Here is a 13366-nt window from a genome sequence, read left to right on the forward strand (position 1 = left end):
AAACTACCATGGAGAAAGCAAAATGCAAGCAAGAAAGAACATTTGAGCTCCATGAGATTTTTCGAATGTATTAATTATTCCAGTGGCCTTCATGGGATTAATACGCATCCCCCCAGCTTCTACATTTCCACTCTTAAATTGAGGTGACTCAGCTTGTCTGCCTCCTGAACAACATCTTCCAAGACTGCAGAAAAAAAGATTTTTCTTTGTTTTTTATAATTTTAGTAATTGGAATTCCAAGGTCAAAGCTGTACATTTTAGAACCTAAAAATATACAAAACCATTTTTACATAATGGAAAGTAACATATTCTAAGAATCTGATTTTAGCAGCATATGAAAATGATAACTGTGTAAAACAGTCATTGCCGATATTCAATAGTCATTATTCAAGTGTGAATAATGTGGCCATTCAGGACTTTCTCAATGAGGTCAATGTACTACTTAGGGAGCTAGCATTTACATTGGACACATCCCAGAATAACCACCTACAAGCCAAATAGTACCTTTTAGGTTTTCATGAAGTCATACTGTTAATATAAATCCTCCATTTAAACATTAAACACAAAAGCAAGGAAATAAAATTAGTATAGTTTACTGACCAACCATAGCTCAATTGTTTTATAAGACTCCAATCTCTAATGATTATCTTGTGAGTAATGAATTGTCATCTCAGTGTTTACTACAGTAAACTTGAAAAAATAAAATATTTTGCCAATAAAGTTATCTTTCCGTGCAAAAAATGAGAGACAGTATAGCTAACAAATTATTAGCTAATGAGGTTACATATTGAATTGTTTCTGTTAAGCACCTTACAGTCACTGCTTTCTCACAGAACCTTTATATATCTTAACTCTACAAACTACTGGGTTTAATAACATAATAATAATACAATTTATTTTTATAGCGCCTTTAAAGGTAGCTTCTCAAAGCGCTTTACAGAATGACAACTACAATAAATGAAAAAGAATACACAAGATAAAACACAATTACAATACACAGAGGAGACTGTGGATGGTGGTAATAAGTATAGTAGGAGCAGAAGGGTAAAGAATGGAACCAGTTAAGTAAGGTTCTTCTAAAGAAGAAGGTTTTGAGTCTGGATTTGAAGGAGTTTAGAGAAGGTGACTCTGATATCCTTGGGGAGAGAGTTCCAGAGCTTGGGGGCATAACAAGAGAAGGCCCTGTCACCTGTAGAATGTAGACAGGCTTGGGGGACAGTTAATTGCATCGCATTTTCATACTATTAACCTACAGTGAATCTAAAATTCAAACGTCATTAGTACACAAAAAATAACCATTTTTAGTTCACTGTCCCAACACTTTTTCAATGTACAGTACATCGCAGGTTTCATGAGAAGTGCTTTTTTATGCTGAGGCGTCTCTGATGGTGTTGTTTGTGAAATGGGGAGGAAGCCAAGGGACAGAACTGAAATGTGCCCCAGGACTCAGAAGAGAGGAACTTTCTCTTTCACACTCACAGGTCTGTCCGTCCTTGAGGTCACCTCTTCCTTCCTCCTCACTGTTTATTGTTGTGACTGAACTGGGATTCCAGGTCAAACGACTATTCGGGCAACGTGAAGTTGTTTATGCTCTTGTATTTCACAAGGAACCTCAGTGTTTCAAAACCTGCCTATTTTTTAGTATATATTTATATATTTGTAAGAACCACAAATTAAGGCTTAACTGCAGTAAAACAAAATTGTCAGCATAACTATTATGCCAGATGCACTCAAAATGTTTTAGCTAGAAGTGGAAGAGCGGGAAATGTTTTATTTGAGATCTTTTGTCAGACGTGATATGTTTGATAAATTCCTCACTGAGTTCTTTATATTCCCCTGCATGATTTCTCCATTCATTTCACATTCCCCTGCCTTCTGTAAGCTTGTTTCTCAATGCCTAAAGCTGCTGCATGCCTCCAACTTGAATGTTAACTCCTTCATGTTTCATGGATTGCACCCCCTCACCTTTAAATTCTTCTGAGAACGTTCTTCACAGTTTCATTCTCTGTTCCAATTCTCTTTCTTTCAGTGTCTTTGGATCAGTTTTGTGAAGGTTCCAGATTGTTTGAAACACTGTGATTGTACATTCCATTAAAAGAACACCCCCAGGTTTTTTTTCTATTTCCATAAGGCTGACTTCTCCTACACTTTGTCTGAATTGTTATATGATGTTCATGTGACTATTTTTTCTACTTCTGTACAATTTGATAACTAGCATGCAAATGTGTTCATTAACATCAGGTAACAGTTTAAATGTGCACATATTTATGAGGTTTGCTAAGCAGCTTATTACTTTCATTTTATTTTCAACGCATGGGACTTTTGTTGCATATGTCTGCATAAAGATTTTTTTAAAAGTGTTATATATTTTTATTTTTCTAAAACTGAAATTAAGTGGACATAATGAGCTTTTACTTATGCAATGTTGTCATTATTGTTTCTGTAAGGAATAACTTATTTGCTTGATGCACTGCAAGAGTTTTTATAGCATGAGAAATACAGTATATTAAGTAAGTTCTTTCATGATGGGAACAATCAAATACTATTAAAAATATTTTTTTTGTAATACTGTAAGTACACCAATTTCTATGATACTGAGTAACTGATGACCACAGTCATAATTTATATTTTTGTATGATTTATTTTTGGAGAATAAATGTGTGGACAGTTCCCTTGAACCCATATTAAGTTATTAACAATCCTAAAAAGAGAAGACAAGCCAAATATACTGTACAATTACAGCTATTATTGTTTTGTTTTGCATTTTACATTACTAAAAATGCTAAATTAAAATATTACAATAAATGGAACTCAGAAAATAGAAACCGATTTACTATTTTGTTTGAGAATTTTTTTTACACTATCCTTATTAGAAAACATTTTAAAAAAATAAACACTGAAAAGATTATGCAGTTTATGGTGTATACCAAAATAAGAGTTTCTGCACAAAAATAAAATATTTCTGGTAATGAAAATGTACCTACAGTATGAGTACTGAATGAAGTCTGTATACAGTATGTCTAACTCTCCTGGGAAGTGAGTTGGCTTTAGAAGTTAAGGAACTTTAGTGAAAGCTACAGAAACAAATCTTTCAGGTAGGAAAATAGAGAGTATTCTATTCATTTCAAAGAGTGCTTGCCAAAAAATTTAACACTCCAGCAGCTCTGGTATGTTTTAGTCTGGAAGAATTATATACAATTGAGTGCTGTAATGAAAATCCATTTCCACCATTTCCACCATTTCAACATATTCCAATGCATTTGATAAATTTTAAGCAATTATTACTTGTATATATAGAAGAAAAGGCATGTTATGCAGGCAAAGAATATCTCTGGGAAGCTTGAAACGAACTAATTACTTTTTCCACTGTTTTCTCTGATATCTTACACTAATTGTATCAGTCCTTCCTAGATCCTTGAATCAGCTTATTGACTATTAGTGCTGTCAGGAATTCTGTAATATTTCCATATTTATGTGTAAAACATATTTACGTGTACTTCTTTACCTAGCATTTATTACACCCAGTAACCATAGAATTGAGCTAAATATAAAATTTTAAGACATAAACATGAGATAAGTGAAGCATAGCAAAATAAGCCAATAGATAATAAAAAAGTTAACGTTGTTTATCATTTTGAGACAGTTAAAGTATAGTATAATGACTTAACTTAAACTTCCAATATATACAAATATTAAATATTAACCAAACAGCAATTAAATGTATAATTAAATCACCACAGTACTAATGTACATGTTCAAGCCCTGAAACGATTTATTAATATGTAAATATATGTCCTGACCTGCTGCAGGTTATTGCTGCAGACACAAAACCTGCCCTGCTGTTATGGAATAATACTTCTTATAATCATAGGTTCAGCAGTTCTGCATAATTTTAATTATACTGCATGTATCTGTGATCCATATTGCTCTCTATAAACCTGCATTTCTATCCATATTTGTACATTGTAAATAAATATATGGAAATTAAAGGGAATTATGGATTTTGCCTTAATGCAAACAAAAAATCTCAAACAACAGAAAATTACACAGCCTTTTAACATGTATTGCTTTACACTGATATTTTTTTTAAATGATTTTGATCTGTGGCTGTGTAAAAACACACAAAAACACATCCAAAAGAATGCTGTTCCATGAGTATTGTGACTCATATTGGCAATCAATCATTTTCTTTGGGGGATGTGCATGTATGTGCAAGTGCACTCAAATAGAGACACACCTTTGTACATTTGTATATCACCAAAAACTGAGTATGCACAAGAACATGGAATCTGAAATCACATAAGACAGCCAATACATTAGTAAAGATACTGCATGTAACCTCTCTAGGAGCAATAGCCGTAAGACCTATAGAAGTTTTATTCAACTAGGTGAATAGTGGAGAACAAAGATCACACATTTGAATACACATATGAGTGAATTTAAATCTCATCTTTCAGAAATGTAGTCTTCTAGATAGAACATACATTTTAAATAACTCATAAAGCAAACTAGGCTCTGGGCATCGGTAACCATTAATTGGATAGGCAGTGATTGAAAAAAATGGTGATAGTGATAAAGCAAACTTTTAACAATATTTTCCACTCCTCAGTAATTCCTGAGCTATGAATGCAGCATGTGGATAATTATGCCTACAGTATTGTATAAAGGTGCTGTTTCATTCATTTCACTGTTACTGTCATGGAAACGGTTAATTCAGCAGGACCATGAGACTGAAAACATTTGAGTTCCTCAAAGGCCAAAGAAAACAGCACTCCATTTGTTCGTTTATTTTATTCTCCAGTTATATTTTAGAGCATGCTCTAAAGGTTTTTCTTGGACTAGGGCTTTTAGATTCATGAAGTCCTATTTTTCAATGATAGTTTATTTTTATATATTCCTTGCATGTGACTAATGCAGTCAAACCGCAGTGTATTACTGACCTTAGCTTTTACCACACTTGGCTTATATTACTTGGTGCATTTATGTCTCGAAATGAGGGGAAAAAAACATTCTGATGTATTACTGTAGCTACATGAAAGCTGTCATGAAGTCTATGTGTTTATGAAGACATTTCTAGCTTTCAATAACATATAATCTCCACCACAATCTCATCTAATCTCCATAGTAAATACAGCAGATTCATTTTTAAAAATATACATCCTATAAATATAGGTTTTAAGTAATTCTTTTTATAATTATCAAATTATTTTTGAAGCAATCTGCTTTAAAATCTTTATTGTACATTACAGATACATTATCCTTACAAGTCTCCTTTGCTTGTAAGCAAAGAGTGAGCAGGATACTGTTGACCCATGGACCTTTTCTTCCATCTCAGCCACTGAACTCTGTAATTCCGTTGCGTTTGGCCTCACGGTGGCATCGCGAGCCAGTTTCCTACTCGCCTGGCAGCTTAGTTTGGAGGGGCAGTCTGATTCAGGCAGTATCTACTGTAAGAGGGTTCACCATGCTCAAAGAGGTACCAAGAGTCTTTGTAATAGTCTAGACCTTTCTTCTGCTTTTAAACAACTTTTCCCTGAGATGTTTTTAAAGGTCCTTGATTTTCATGGTTGAAGTTTTGCTTAACTTTTCACTCCTTGACTGGGAGACCTTACAGTGACAGGTGTATTTATGGTAATTAATTGTGGATTAATTACCATGAATATACCTATCAGTAATTTATCACAGATGGTAATTATGTAAACCACTCTTAAAGAAGAGTCAGTCTACTGAATATGTAGCTTGCCAAAGTCATTTTCAAAACCTAAATTGATGGTATCATGATGCTTCCATTTTTCTTTTAGATTAGTTATTTTTTCATATTAGTTATCTGTTTAGAGTCTGTCTGTTTTTTGCTTTGTATGTCTGGATCTGTTGTGCAGAATGAATGTGCCATGAATGTATGCTTTAAGGCAACAAAGTGTTAAAACTGTTCTTTTGCAGTTCTTGGCTTCATTGACATTACACAAATGCTCTTCTTTATCAAGGGTGCCAATACTTTTGGAGGTGACTGTACTTAACTATGTATACTACTCTAGACTGCAGGATGAAATAGGTTTTAGACTATAAATTAAATGGAGGGTCATGGGTTCAAATCCTGAGAGGGCATTACTGTTGTGCTCTTCGGCAAGGTACTGTAATATGGTATAAATCCAGGTATAAATACGGTATCTCCAGATCATTATTGTAAACGAGAATGTTTTCTCAATTGACTTACATGGTGGAATATAAACGATATCCTAACATTGATGTTACTGAGAGACTGTGTCTCTCATAAGCAACCTATTAAAGCTAAGCATTTCACCCCTTTTCTATTATGTAGTTATTTGTTTTTGGTGCCTGTATGCAACACTCCTCAATTTCCACTCTAAACACCATGTGCCAGGTGCTTGCCCAGTTCTGCATCGTAACAGAATGGTGTTCCACTCCATCACCACACTTTTTTTTTGCTCTCCATGGACCTTTTCCTGATTCACCTTCATGCATTACCTTAAATGAGTATCATCTGCAATTTGAGATACATTAGCATACTTTGTAGCCATTACTGTTGTTTCCAGTTCAAAGAACTCTAGCAGGTTTTTAAGCAAGATCTTCCTTTTCCAAATTCATATTGAATATCTTTCTGCCATATACTGTAGATTACACTTTTGTTCCAGTTATTGTCCGCCAGGTGGATGCTGCACATTGGTGGTGGTGGAGGGTAGTCCCCATTACCTGTAAAGCGCTTTGAGTGGAGTGTCCAGAAAAGCGCTATATAAGTGTAAGCAATTATTATTATTATTGTTTCCTTGTCTACTGTAAGACTTCTGTTAACAGACTATGAATAAGTATAATACTAATAAATTTGGTTTCTTTAAGTACAATTGGTTCAATACTATCAGAGCCTGGACATTTATTTTAAGTTCGTCCAGCAGCTGTAATGCTTCTGCCTCACTATGCAAATATTATTTGATATATTACTTTCCTCAGGCATGTTGACAATTTCCCCCTTCATAAAAACCTGAGTGAAACATTCACATTCACTTCAACAGTTTTACTTCCATTTTCTAACAATTTCTATTTTTATCTTGGAGAAATTTTTGCTTCTTTTGCTTTTGTAATATCAAGAACATATTTGATCTTGAAAGTTTTATGAAGTACTTTCTCCTCATATTGTTATCTGATTTATTTTACCAATAAACATTACTACCTGACTTTCATCAACTTTATTTAATGGCTGAATCTGTTCTATTTTACTATACTGAAGCACTCTTCCTTGCTTTCTGCTCTGCCTATACCGCTTCAAAGTATATGGTACTATGTTCACAGTTCCCTAATGGTTCTCTAACCTGTTTTTCTCATTCTGTCTTGATTGTTTGAAAAGATTATATTCTGCCACTGCCTCCAGTACAGTAAATGCTCTGACAAATCGAGGCAGAAAACAACCTGTAACGAACAGTTCTTTCCGGACCCTATGCGGACGACACAGTCCGACGGAGTGGGGAAACATTGGGGAAATGTCATGCAGGAAAACGGGGCAGAAGACAGGGGGCGTGTCCAAGGTGCGCTGGTGCACGGGGGAGGTGTGGCCGAGGCGAACGATCCAAGAGTAATCCATAGAGTATCCAAAACGCAAGGGTAAGTCCAAAACCAGGAGATCCATCCGACGAAGGAATTAAAAACCACGAAGACCGGGTCGGAACCGGCAGACAGGGACAAGGAACAGGAACAGGGGGGTCAAAACCTTAACGGGACCAGGCGCTTCCTGGTCCCGGACTCGCACGATATGGAAATCAGATGCAGAGCCCGGAAGAGCGTCAGCGCCTGGCTTTTAAGGTGGGCAGGGAATAGGGCGCAGGTGCAAGGAATAAAGTCTAGAGTGATAGGGCTGGAGCACCCTTAAGGAGGGGGAACTAATATCGTGACACAACCATTAGCCACGTCTAACATTTCAGTTTTTCTTTCCCTACTAGTAGTTCAGCATTCTGTGAGGAAAATTAAACTCTCCACCATAAAACCATCTTTTCCTTTTCATTTATATCTGTGATTTTAGCATTTCAGATAGCATTTTATTTGATATGTAAGTCATGTGGTCAGTAGCATACCCCTAGCACAACCATGCAGATTTTGTGACCTTGCATTAGGCTGTGTTAAGTACCAGTGCCTGAATGCTGTATAGAGACACTCTCTCCCAACTCCCATCTCTTTGGACATTTTTACATCCACTAATGTTGCATTTGTGACCACAAGTCTCTGTTAGCCATGTTTCTGTTATCCCAGTTACATCACAATCATGTGTTAACTGACTGGCTTCTCTCTTTTGCATTTTCTTCTTAATACACCTCCTGTAGCATTAAGACATAAACATTTAATCAACTGGTCTTTCAGTGTCTTTTTCTCTCTTGGGTTCCCTTTTTTTCTCACTGTGCATTTCCCTTGTGGATTTGCACACAAGGAAGAAAATCCTTGTGGGCCACTTGTAGATCTTGTAAACCTGCATTAAATTCCTAAGCCTCCTATTTTAAATGGATGTTTTTAGCCACAATCCGTCAATCCACAATCTAGTTGCAGTACCAACTAGATTTTACCCCAAACAGACTAAATTTCTCTATTAAAAATGCAAAGTTATTTAAACTGTTTATATTTTCCTAAATAAAGCTTTCAAAACTAAATCTTTGCAACGACAAGCTGACATGCTTATTCTCCAAAAGCAGGTTCGTAAAGCAGCTAAGTTCAACCTACACATTAACTAAGAGGCTAGCCTTCTCTGGACCTAAACTGCAACATAATTATTTAGTAATATCTGTAGAAATAATAGTAATATGTAGTAATCTATAGAAAGCGTATTATTATTAGAAATAATCTATAGAAACAGTAATAGCAATAAATGATAGAAAAAGGTCCTCAGAAATATCTGTATTTTGTACTGCTTTCTTCTGCAAAACTATTTCTGCAAAATCAAAAGCTGCTCGTTCTATGTCCACATTAGTCAGTGTGTTATTTTTAATAATGGATACCCAGGTATCTGAATTTATTTATCATTTTGTAACACAGTTTTGTACACCCACTATTTTTTTTTTACTGGAACAGAAACAAATGTTTTTTCTTTAAAAAAATTAAATTGCTCAATACTGCAAATGCCTTTAAATGAGTGCAACAATATCAGAAATATTATTGTTTATCATCCAACGACCATTTTTTAAATATTATTGTTGTTGTTTTCTATTTTAACTTGGTTCAAGTTTCAAGCCATTTAGACATCTGGAGTGCTTTACAATGCTGTTTTTTTACCAAATGAAATATTTGAATAAACATATCAATCAAACGGCGTATGTACTGACATTTATCCTCATATTCGAATCAAAGCCTGCAGTCAACATCTTTTTTGATGGCAAGTATTTCAACTACATTGTTCCTATTTTTGAAACCCATGAACTGACCCACTTCCTGCTCACACCTCTTCAGACTAAAGACTGACTGCAGGATAAAAATTAAGGATATATCAAATTATGTACTCCAGAAACAAGACAGTATTACTGTAGGAATTAAATACTGTAAGTGACATCCCTCGTTCAGTGAGTTGTAGTGCACCATCAGCACAGCAATGGAATTTCCATTCACTTCACTGCAAGAATAAACAAAAAGAATGAAATAATTATATTGCGCAAAATTATACAGCCAATCAAACATTTGTATCACAGCTACATAACATTTGAATCTCAGACTGTGATGTAATACTTTCTAAATCCACTCGTGCTATTTTTTTGCATTTATTACAATTATTCAGGTTTGACTTGATATTTATGCTACAGTTACGCAACAGATCTTACCAGAATGGGAACACCCTTAATTTGAAGACAATCTTGTCTGAAAGAAAAAAGGTTAAACATAAATTCATTAAGAGATCCAGATGATTTTGTAATTCTGATTTATTGTGCATATCAAACCGTAGAAAATCCTAAAGATTTGTCAAATTCTATTTTTGATTTAAATATATTTATTGTTTTTTTTTAAATAAATTACAGTCTTTACCAGTCTTTAGCATGGATTTCATTTTGAAGTGCACGCCTTCAGCATGTCTTGCCTACCAAAGATGAATCCTAACATTAGGTACAGTTAAGAGTGGTATCATTGAACTGTTCAATGAGCAATTCGTACAATTTAAAAGACTCAGAGCTCAATATGAACACCACAAGCATGGATAGAAAACAGAAATACTCTTAAGACACAGATGCTAAAGGTCTACAGTACAGCTCCTGCATAACTGCATACAGTAAGTGCACATTTAAACTGTTTGGATTCAGCTGCTAAGTGGAGGTTTTCCCCAGAAGTCCCTGAGATGTTAAACACAGTGAGCCTTATGGCTCCTTATGGCCACAGTTAAGTATGAAAGAAGATTTGTCATGGCCTGGGGAGAACTCCCAGGTTTTAGTACTTTAACTTGGACAGTTGCGAGGAATCGTGGTTAGGGCACTGGACTCTACTGGTATTGGAGGGCTAGAAATTCAAATGCCAGGTAGAATGCGGCTTTTGGACCTTAGAGAAAAGTATAGTACTTTAGTCAAGTTGTTCTAGGACATAAATGCCTTACTGTACAAAGGGTTTGTAATTGAAAACTTGTTTTCCATTGATGTTAAGCACAGGGTTCACCATCATTAACAGATGGTATTTGAATCCAGATATTTCAGTTTTTTTCAAGTCTATTATCATATTTCGATTTAGATGATTGCTGATTGAGTGGAATTTCATGTTCCCGACCTCAGAATACACCTCAAAGAAAGCATTCAGGAGACTACTGAGAGAGTACTGTATTAAAATGCAATTCCATCAAAAAACCCCAAAGGTAGCCAAAGTAAACTTTAACATTAAAGTCACTTTAAGACATACCAGCTTTCAGTTTTCAACTTGTTGGATGATTCTGCAAAATGTAAGAACCTTTTAACAATTTTCCAGGAGTTTTAATACATTTGTAAACTACAGGATATCATGCGCAACTGTACTTACTGTCTAATTGTACTTGGTGCCATGGTTACTGTATGAGATTCCCTGTCATGCACATCTAAAATCTTAGTCGTGAAATCTATACTATACTACAGTTAAAATACATCCTCTCTGTTTAAGGGGTTTTTGTTCTATGTCTGTATCATTTATACAACTTTTCATTGCACTTTAGCTTAAAATCCCTACTATAAGTAAGAAGTGGATGTCAGAATTTTGATATTCAATTTCTTTTCACTTTCTGTTTTGTTGCATCACTTTCTCTTTACAATCATCTGATTTGGTCTTGTACATATGAACTTGTGTTTATCTTTAGGTAACTGCATCAATTTTGATCTACGTAAGCCTTTTACTTTAGGCTACCAACAAAAGCAAGGATATTTCTTCTTGAGAAACTCTGACACCAAGAGTCCACATAGTACTGGATAATAGCTTTGCTACTACTCTGTCCATCAGAATAAATTTACATTGAAAACCTCAGCCAAGCTTTCATGTGATCAATGCATTCAGTTACTTAAGTCATTGCCTGATGCTTCAAAGGTGTGCTTTATAATGTCACCATATAAAAAATTGGAGCAGTCGTTTGCATTCTGAACGAAAGTTGTAGGCTAACATCCTGACTGGATTTGAGCCCACTGCTTTTGAATCTGAGCAAAGCTTAAGATTGCTATTATATAAATAGGCACAAATGGAAGTTGCTTTGAGAAAATGTGTCAGCCAGATAAATTAGTTTTTAGAGTTCCTATATAAATCAATGTGGAGTGAACTCAGCTCATGAAAGAAAATATGTTCAAAAGGGACATTTTGCACCACAGCAAAATCTAGCAACAAGCCTACAGCACACTCAAAAAAGTAAACCAGTGGCAGTCGTTACACTAAGTAATCACTAAGTAATTATAACCCAGTTTGTGTTGAAACAGATTCGCTGAGAACGGCTAGATTAATTCCGTCAATCAAATGAACATCATGGACTGAGTGGCCTCCCCGCATTTAACCATGCTGACGTTCTTACAACTATTCAGTACTATTATTTTATAACTTAGTTTTCCATTGCAGTAATTATTCTTATTTTATTTATGATTTACCTTATGTTTGATCTAATTGTAAACCGGATTTCTCATTTAAGAAACTACTACAATACTATACATCTCCAGGAGCATCATCTGATACGCGTCTCAAGTACAGTCAATACCCTGTTACACAAGTTTGTCTTGCTTCTGTGCAGTAAGAGCAGGCGTTAATAGTGATGACCACAGAGAAAGGAAAAACGTTCACATTTCAGAACATTAAATTAATAGATTTTAAAACAGATAAGAAGATTAAAGAGCTTTTGGAATACCAGAAAATTTGATTAAGTTCACGATTTCTCGTTTAAAGTGATTTTCGGTCATTAACATCGAACATTAGCAATACAAAACACCTGCAGTTTCAGCTCATTAAGCAAACGATAATTTCATTCATTTAATCTCGCCAGTAGAAGGCTTGCTGTCTTTACATGGCAACATATACCCTGCTGTACGCACGCTACTCAGCGCTCTTGCACAATGAGCCACGGGTTGTGGGAAAGGTAGAAAGAACAAGGAAGCGTTTTAATGAGGAATGTACCAAGTGTCACGGCAATTGAGGGGGAAGAGAGTTCACACACAAACATATCGATACAAACGAGCCAGGCAAAGTGTAGCAGCGGTGCAAGAACTAAAAGAAAAGAAGAGCATGGGAAGGTGCTTCTTGTAAAAGTGTGAATGAGGGTGAGTATTTTTTTTTCATTTCTGCGAAGGACGGACTTACAGTGACAGCCTTAGCCGGCTGAATGCGGACGAAATGGGGATTTTTGCAACAGCCGTGCGCGAACAGCCTGTCTCGGAGCCCATTTGAATTCCCCTGGAACGAACTGTCACGCCTTCCCGTTCCCTTCCCAAGTCTGACACTGCTCCAGGAGGCAGAGCGGCAATGCCTCCCTCGCCTGTCAGCGGCGAATGTAGGCCAGCGCTGTCTGGAAGGAGCACTGCGAGACCTGAGAGCGTGTAGGAGCGAATGAGCCTTTCTCCGCTGCTGGGAGATGAGCGGAATTAAGTGACACTTTTCAAGCTGTCTATGTGCAGCGAAGGCGAGAAAGCTACCGATCTCTGATCTAAACACATTCACATAAGAGTTATGGAAGAGAGCACTGATGGGGTAAGAGATGCTTCCCCTCTGTGTAATTTTACTTTTTGTTTTCATCACTGCGCGTTGGAGAGACTTTCTGATAGCTTTCTCTTTTCTTACGATTTCCTTATTTCTAGTTTTACTACGAATTGTTTTTCCTAAAGCCATAATCACGTAGTGGCTTTTGTCCTGTCATGTGTAGCTACAGTAGTTACATAAATCCGAAGCCTGAAGCTTTATAATGTCA

The 13366-nt window shown here is 35.8% G+C and overlaps 1 protein-coding gene and 1 long non-coding RNA gene across 3 annotated transcripts in view; one reads left to right on the top strand and one right to left on the bottom strand.

Annotated features, from left to right (window-relative positions):
- Positions 1-13366, top strand: part of psd3l (pleckstrin and Sec7 domain containing 3, like) — a 241572-nt gene that overhangs the window by 11776 nt on the left and 216430 nt on the right. The window contains exon 1 of one of the 2 annotated variants that reach the window (XM_088629210.1): positions 12770-13149. The exons of the other annotated variant lie outside the window; for it this stretch is intronic. Within the exon in view, the coding sequence (XP_088485336.1) occupies positions 13129-13149 (21 nt within the window). The 5' untranslated portion in view covers positions 12770-13128. Of the gene's footprint in view, positions 1-12769; positions 13150-13366 lie in introns of those variants that run through there. 2 annotated transcript variants of the gene reach the window in all.
- Positions 8992-12890, bottom strand: LOC148673039 (uncharacterized). Its single transcript, XR_015935917.1, has 3 exons — positions 12763-12890; positions 9807-9843; positions 8992-9601 (listed from the first exon to the last, which is right to left on the bottom strand). It is a non-coding gene; the product is annotated as an uncharacterized LOC148673039 (long non-coding RNA).

The sequence above is a fragment of the Lepisosteus platostomus genome, chromosome 4 (assembly GCF_059453375.1).
Source record: "Lepisosteus platostomus isolate fLepPlt1 chromosome 4, fLepPlt1.hap1, whole genome shotgun sequence".
In the NCBI taxonomy this organism is placed as follows: domain Eukaryota; kingdom Metazoa; phylum Chordata; class Actinopteri; order Semionotiformes; family Lepisosteidae; genus Lepisosteus; species Lepisosteus platostomus.